Source organism: Cariama cristata, unplaced genomic scaffold (assembly GCF_000690535.1).
Source record: "Cariama cristata isolate BGI_N322 unplaced genomic scaffold, ASM69053v1 scaffold25327, whole genome shotgun sequence".
Lineage (NCBI taxonomy): Eukaryota > Metazoa > Chordata > Aves > Cariamiformes > Cariamidae > Cariama > Cariama cristata.
Genome location: NW_009628727.1, coordinates 950 through 8,653, shown reverse-complemented (window position 1 = coordinate 8,653; position 7,704 = coordinate 950). Strand labels below are relative to the sequence as shown.

Sequence of the window (7,704 nt, the reverse complement as noted above, 5' to 3'; positions counted from 1 at the left end):
CTCCGAGGTAGAAAAAAATTGTCCCCGAGACAAGAAGCGTGAAAAGTAAATTCCAGGAGCGCTCGCCTAGAACAGCGATGTGCAGCCACGACGCAGGAGGTGGGACGTCGCACAGGACAGGGACCGTTTGGTCTTAGGTGAGACAGAAAACTTCCCAGACCAAAGGTGTCCGACCCGAGGCTCTGCGAGAGGGGCGATGACGACTGTCCCCGCAGCCCCCCCCGAGCGGCGTTCCCCAAGGCTCTGGCTCTGGGAAGGCGGCAGGGCCGGGCTGGGCTGTGTATGGCTGCGCTGCTACCCTGAATATTTAGAGTCGGTGGAGACGAGCCCTCCGACTAATGCGCCGGCGGCTGGCGGTGCAATCCCTGCACCCGTCCGACGCAACGTGGCCGAAACGCTCCGCGTGCCCATCACCGACTTGCCTCCGCTTTCTCCTGGATCTAAGCTACGCAAGAGGCCGGCTCTGCCTTCAGATCCTCACCCAAAAACTCCACATTTGGGCCCTGTCACCGATTATCAGGTACGTGATACGTTGCAGGGTAAATGCAGAGTAGATCCAGAATACCAGGCGGTGACAGCAAGCCAAAACACCCAGGGGAGGGCTTTTGTGGTTGCTGTTACCGCTGGGATATTCTTGGGTGCTTCAAAATGTGTCTGGAATGTACGACCTCGCAGAGAGGAGTTTCCAGGTGGGAAGAGAAGCCAGCGGATGCGAGTGGTGGTGAGCTCCGGGGAGCAGCTTGCCACCCGCAGCCCTACGCGGTGTTTTGGGACTTCGGCAAAGCTCAGCTTCATTTCGGTCGGCGGTATGTTAAGATTTTTTACGTGCAAGAGAATGGTGGGACGGTCTGGTGTGCTACCTAATGAGATCCAAAGGGAAACAGCGACGGGTGAAACAGCTACAGGAGTTGCTTCTTACAGACCGAGAGAAGGTTTGCGATTGCCCTGGGACTTCAACCTCTTCACGCCGGAGCTGGAATAGCCCTCATCGCTACAGACGCTCTGCAGGCTCCCTCTTTCATCTGAGTCGCTCGGGCTGCTGCTGCTCCAGTCGAGGTCCGCAGGAAGGTCGTCCGTGCTCTCCACGTCCACGTCTATCTCTTCTGCGAGAGGAACGGGTAGCGTTACAAGGCGGCCGGCCAGACCTCTCGCCAGTCGGTGCGGCTCTGTCCCGAGCACGGGGGTCTCACCTCTATCTGAGTCTGAGCGCTCCGAAGAAACAGTGGATCCGATACTGTCCATCCTTATCCTCTCTATCCCCAGCTTCTCCAGCTGTCTTTTCAGGTGCCGCTGCTCCCGCTGCAGCTGGTCTATTTGGTGTACGGCTTTCCTGTCGTAGTCTTCAAGCTTCTGCAGAGGACGAGAGAGAAGGCAGCCTGAGCTCCCCAGCCTCCAGCCACACGTGAAACATTGCTTCTGCTAACCGAGCCACCTAAACGCGACCGCAGCCAACTACTGAGAGGCTCCCCGGCTTCAGCATGCTCAGGACGTCGAGCACACGAGCCACATGGATGCAACTTTCATCCTCCTGAAGCCAACAGACATCGAAGCCGGCTGCAGCATCTGGCCCGGGGACGGAAAGCTCCGGAGCTGCCCTGAGGCCGCTGGAGAAGGCACGTAAAGGACGTTTCCCCTCCAAACAATTCACGTGTGCAGCGATGCTGGAGCCCACCCCATCCTATTTATGTATTTTCAGAGTCTTTGATAACTAGGGAGCTGAACGCAGCCCAATGCCAGCGCTTCCCCGGCTACCTCTCAGCTCATGGAGCTCTAAATACACCCAGCGAGGAGAGCCCTGTCGAGTCAGTCTAAACGACAGAGTGAAGTAGGAAATACTCTAGAAAACAAAGGAAAAAAGCAGCTGTTCTCCAATCCTGCAGCCAGTCTCACCCTCACAGCCTCTGGGCATCGCTGCGGTGTAGGGTACAACGCAGAAATTCGGCTGTAAAGCAGCACGGCCGCCTTCTACGAGCCCGTTGATAAGGAGAACCGCACGGACTCGCTGTGCCAACCACCAGAAGGGCAATGCTGACCCATGGCAGCATTAACCTCCGTCAGTATTTCCAAACCAACGTCCTGACCCGGCCGTTACCTTCATCCTGCTCGAGGATCCAGACACCCCATAAGCCCTGCGCACCATGCAGCAGTGCTGCTCTCGAAGCCGAGCTCAGCACCCACCCGACAGGGACGGAGCCCGATTTTATTGCGTCTCCCACAGCGGGTGGCTTCAGCGGCACCGACCGAGCCCACGCTCACCTTGATGTGCAATTTAGCCTTCCTTAGTAAACTCAGGGTGGTGTGTCTGCTGGCTTCGGGTCCGAGTGGCACCAGCCCCTTCAGCTTCTCCAAACACAACCGCAGATGGGCACGCCTGTAACAAGATCACACGACACGCTGAGCGTTCAGGTACTCGCTTCCCAAACAGCATTCCAGCCCTGCAAGCGCGGATAATCAAGGTGGTTGGGAGCTAAGCTGAACCAGATGCCTTCCCACCCTCCGGCAGCTTCCATACACCGGGCTAAAACCGCAGTCAGACAAAAGGACATCTCCGAAAAACCTGACTCTGGCTTCAGCCACCCCCACCAACAAAAACCTGCCGGCGCCTTTCAGGCTGTCGGGATGCTTGCCGGTGAGGAGCTGCCAAAGACCTTGACTTTTGGGGCGAGAGTATCCACTTTTGGTCTTTCTCTTCCCAAAAAGCTTCACTGCAGGGATGCTGTTTGACCACCGCCTTGCTCCACCGACAGCTGAAGCTGTCCGGGCTGCCGCCGCACAGCTGTAAACCCACCGCATCCCTTGGGAGCGCTTCCTTTCCCTATTTTTAGTAGGAACGGGCCGGTTTCAGATCCATTGCCTTGGCATACGCAGCTCTGGTGAAAACACAGCCAAGTCCCTGAGGGAACGCTGGCCCTGAGCATCACCATGCTCCTCGGCTGCCCCGGCTTAGGAGCCTGCCAGGAATTCCTCCCTCCCTGTATAACACCCATGCATTAATACGTAGGCTAACGCTTTACCGCTTGCACACCACTGCCGAGGGAAACTCCGGCTCCTCGAGGAAGTCCCTTTATCCATCAATAACCGAGGTGCTCCCAGTATGGGCCAGTTTCCCTCGTGTTCGGCACTCCAGCCCCAAGATGTAGGTCACATTCTTGGGCATCAGTTGCAACACCCGCCTTTGAAATACCCGATCGACACAGGCAGAGCTGCAAATGGGGATTTTGCAAGTACCTGCCTATCTTGTTTTGGGTACGCTAGGAGTAAACAGGCATTTGCCTACGCAAAGTACCTTCTGAATTACGACGCAAACAAAACACGTGGTCTCCACTCTTCGGGTAAATCCCAAACACCGATGGGCTCAAAGATGAGCCTTTGCAAAGATTATTTTCCTGAGCAGGGGGAGGAAGAGCTGCCCGGAGCGGTGCAGACCCGTCCGACCGTGCCGTGCTGGCTTACCAGTGATACACCTGTGAGATCTACGGATAAGGAGCTAGCCCAGCCGTGCTCCGCGAGGGCTGCGGCAGCAAAAGTTGAAAATCCTCGGCTACCTCTGCTAAAAAAAAAAGCCTTGTCACGCTGGCTGCTCGCACCAGAAAAACAGTGAATGGAAAAAACCAGCCCGCCCTGTCTAGCAGAAGTTAGGCAGGGGGGAGCGCAGCAGCAACCCGCCCCGCTCAGCCAGCGCCCAGCAAGTTTCTGGATTACACAACGCCAACGCCGGAGTCAAAACTGGGGTTTCCGCTTCGAAGTTAGAGGCGCAGCGTACATAAAAGTGCATTTCTGCCACGCTTCACCCAGCTGAAACTGCTGCCACGCTTAAAAACCCCCAGAAATCCCACTGGTTCGTAGTAGTAAAAAGAAAAAAAACCCTCAAAGGATTAATTTCCCGGGCAAAGGACCTTCCAAGCCCATCGGCTTGTTTTATTGCCCTCGTCCTTACGCTCTGTGAGATATCCATCTGCCCATCGCTCGCCCTCCCCGTATCAGGCCAAGCTGCAGCTCGTGCTGGGGCAGGGGGACGCCAGCAAACTTTGGTCAAGGCCAGGACTGACCGCCACAGGACGTGATTAAGGGATCTCTAACGAGGAGCGAAGGAAGAAGGGGCGCCTAATCTCTGTCCAGGGAGCAGCTCATTTCTCCAGCCTGTTTGAAGGGGCGGAAAAGATGGAGCATTTACTGCGCTCGCTTGTGCAACGTTACCAACAGGATTTCGACACGGCTGTGGTCTAAACAAGGCGAGAGGGATGTAAGGTGAGCCTGAAGTAATCAAATGCTAATTTCTTGGTCTTTTCAAATGAGGAATAAATGTCCCTGGCCTTTTCTAACCCACGTCCCCTGGGACACAGGTAGTTCTGCCTCCCAAGATACAAACCGACCGAGTTCACACCAGTCCTGCGCTGGCAGCAGGACATAAGATTTGAGCCGCGTCCAAGCCATGCCGAGGAAAAGCGCAGCCTACCAAGGACACAAAGCCATCTTTCAGCTGGACGACAAAGACCGCACCGCTCTGTCGCAAATAATCAGAGTTATGTGTAGGCACAGCTCCGGTCGGGTACCTACACCCCGACTGCGGGCCAGCAGAGGATGTCGGCCATCCCACCGGCACGGGATTGCACCTGGGAATTGGGAGAGGGCTGGAAAACCTTCTCCCTAGCAAGCTGAGGGGTGGGAAGAAGGGAAGCACGCTGCTTGGGGTTTCACCAGCAAACCGGGAGCTGGCAGAGGGGAGAAATATCATTCCCACCTCCTTATTGCACAGCTGCTCCGGCACCCAAGCACAGGGAACGCTGCAAGTCCGAGCAATGTCAGGTACCTCCTCGGCGGCCACTTTCTCCAGCCATCCCATCCCTTCCCTCCCACTTCCCATCTCAACGCTGCCTCGGCTCCCTGGCCCTGGTTCCCAACCCCTGGAAAAGCAGCAATTCGTCCAAACCCGGTTCCTAACGAGCCTCCAACACTTACCTGTTCTTTTCCATCTCGTTGTGCGTCGACCTGGAAGAGAAAGAACAAGTTACTAACTGCTCTGTCTGACGAGGTACACCGCAATTAGGAGTAACACACGGGCCTTAGTAAATGCTCCCCAGAAAAGCTGCAAACCTCGGGGGCTTTCAGAGCTGCTCAGTACCCTGGGGATGGTGAAAATGGCAGGAGGGACGCAGACAGCCCGGCACAACGGCGAAATTACCAGATAAATGGCAATAAAAGGGTCAGTAAAACCGTAAGATGGGATCTTGACACAGAGAGACTCAAGTTTAGAATTAGGACTAGGATTAAGTATCTGTATCAGTGCCATGACGCAAGTCAGCGCACACCATCTGAAAGCGAATGCCCTCTGGTGCAGAAGGGGAAGCGGCAGCCCCGCGACGTGCTGCAGGCTCAGGGCAGAAGGGCTGAGCTCCGGGCAGCGCGGGGGAAGTTGCTCCATCTCAACACAAACCTGCAACCGAGCCTCTATCGGAACGAAAGCGAGTTTACGGACAGCGCAGGTGCCCTGGAGCACTTTTTTTTAAAGCAGCATTTTAAAGACTTCTTGCACAAGAAGGGCAGAGAAAGCAAGAGGAGTATCTGCAATTCTCGGCACGTCAAGCGAAGAGACAGGGGCCAATGGCTCCGTGGCAGCTCAGGTGCTCAGTGCCACCGCCGGGGAAAGCACGCTGCTTTTTGAAGGCTGTGCAGTGTCCGAGCAGTCCTGTCTCGTGCCGGGAGCGCCAAACCAACCAAGAACACGCCGGTCATACATGATGGTGACTAGGAGCCCCCGAAGTCTCGACGGCGTCCGGCGTTCATGCCTGTCTCTGCTGCTCAGCCAGTCGTCTCTCGGCAAAATGGAGGCGAGCTGCCAGGAACACGCCGCGAAAAGAAAAGATTCCCCACGTCCACCAACGGGTTAGCACCTCCGAATGAGAGATGCCAAACGTGGCGTTGAAACCCAGCTGGGCATTACGTCCATTTACAAATGCCGGTGAAGCTCCTAATTTTGACGAAGCTAGAAAAGGCAGAAAACACGAACTACCACTTATTTTCTCTCTGCCAAAACCCGGGACAGCTACAGGAGGCCACGTTGCCCGTGTCATTAGGACTGATGCTCAGGGAAGAGCTGCTTCCTTGTCCGTGCTCTCCTTAAGAGGTTGAGAGGCGACCTACTCTAATTTAGGAAAAATGTTGTTACGTGCCTGAAAACTTAAAGACGAGGAAAACCCACAGGCTGTTCGGATAAGGACGCCTACCTGGAAGCCCCCGTCAGCTCTTGGAGCTCTGGTTTGCCCCAGGCCCCGACACCAAAGGAAAAACATGGGATGACACTGACGCACCGGTTGATGACACATGCCGGGGTCTTCTTGGCTTTGCCAGCAGCATTTCGCGGTGGATCACCCCTGGTCGGTAGGCCATCGCAGCCCTCCGGTCTTTCTAACAAGACTCATCTTCGCTCGGCTCCTTTTGTTTGCTTTCCGGCGGCACTGCTTGGAGCAATCCGCCCTCAAAGGCCGGCAGCCCCCTCGCAGGCGATTGCAAAAACGTTCGATTCCAGGGGAAGACGTTTTTCACTTAAACAGACGGGCGTTATCCTGACACGCAAGGGAACGGCGAGTTCTCCGGAGCAGAGCATCGGCAAACAGCCGGGAAGGACTCGGGTCTTTGGCTCCCGTGGGATCTCTCCATTCAACTTTTCTCTGCATAAAAGTCCCGTGTTTTACGCCAACCCCTTTGCCACAGCGCTTGCAAACCTCACGCAAGGTGATGGGCTGCAGCGAGCCTGAGCTCTTCCCTTGGTCGTAAATAAGCCAAACGCTCTTCGAGCACCAGTGCTGACAGAGATGAAGGCTCCCATCACCACTACACTTTTATTAATAACAAATTCATTCTCTCTGCTGTGCCTTTGTTTCAGAGTCCTTTTTAGCATGTTTTTTTTTTTTTTCATTTGTTTGCATCCACAATTGCTAATATTTAGAAAAAGGTTTCTTAGTTGATGGATTTTAATTTTGGATAAAATAAAAGGGGAGAGGGGACCAGAGGGGACTGCAGCTTCACCCCAGGGCTGGCAGACTGCTTCCCCATGTGCCCCTAGACCCCTTTCTAGCACCTTCAGGCCCACGGAGCTGCTGATCGCACCTCCCGCTAACCGAAACCTCGCCTGTCAGCCCCAACACTTCAGCTGATCACCAGCGTTGCCTTCAAAACCTGGTCTTTTCTCCTGCAGACCATAACAAAAATGAAGGTAACGGCACACGCTGCAGCTACCTGTTCCGTTTTTAACACAACGCAGACCTTTGCCCTGCTGTTCTGATTCGCCTTAAGTGAAGAACAAGCTCCAAATCTTCCAAAAAGGAAATTTGGAGAGTGTGCAGGAGTGACAACACCCACAAATTCACTTGGAGCCTGCCGGAGGTGAGATCGAGAGACCTCACCTGCCTCCTGCTCCCCTAATGGGAGCCCGACGACCCCGAAACCCCTGCGCAGGAGGGAGACGGAAACGCCCTGGCTGGGGGAGACACCAAGATTCAGGGTACAAACACAACTCACAGGGCGTTCCGGGCGGTATTTGTTGTTACGGCAGCTATCAAAGGTCAGCTGTCACTGTGTCACGCAGACAAGTTTGCTCTCAACCAGGAAAATGTGACATATCTGGTGACATCGCCGTGTTGCTCCTCCCTGGGCAAACAGCCTAAAATAGGCCAGCGAGAAAGGAAGTGATCGGCTGGCGGGGCA

General features: G+C 55.1%; 1 protein-coding gene across 1 annotated transcript; it reads right to left on the bottom strand.

Annotated features, from left to right (window-relative positions):
- Window positions 1–915: 915 nt before the first annotated feature.
- MXD1 (MAX dimerization protein 1) lies at window positions 916–7,477 on the bottom strand (the record flags this gene model as incomplete). The annotated part of the gene is made up of 5 exons (XM_009704934.1): window positions 916–1,103; window positions 1,191–1,350; window positions 2,257–2,371; window positions 4,960–5,020; window positions 7,404–7,477. Coding segments are annotated over 5 exons (598 nt in total), but the record flags the coding sequence as incomplete, so codon positions are not given.
- Between the last annotated feature and the right edge of the window lie 227 nt (window positions 7,478–7,704).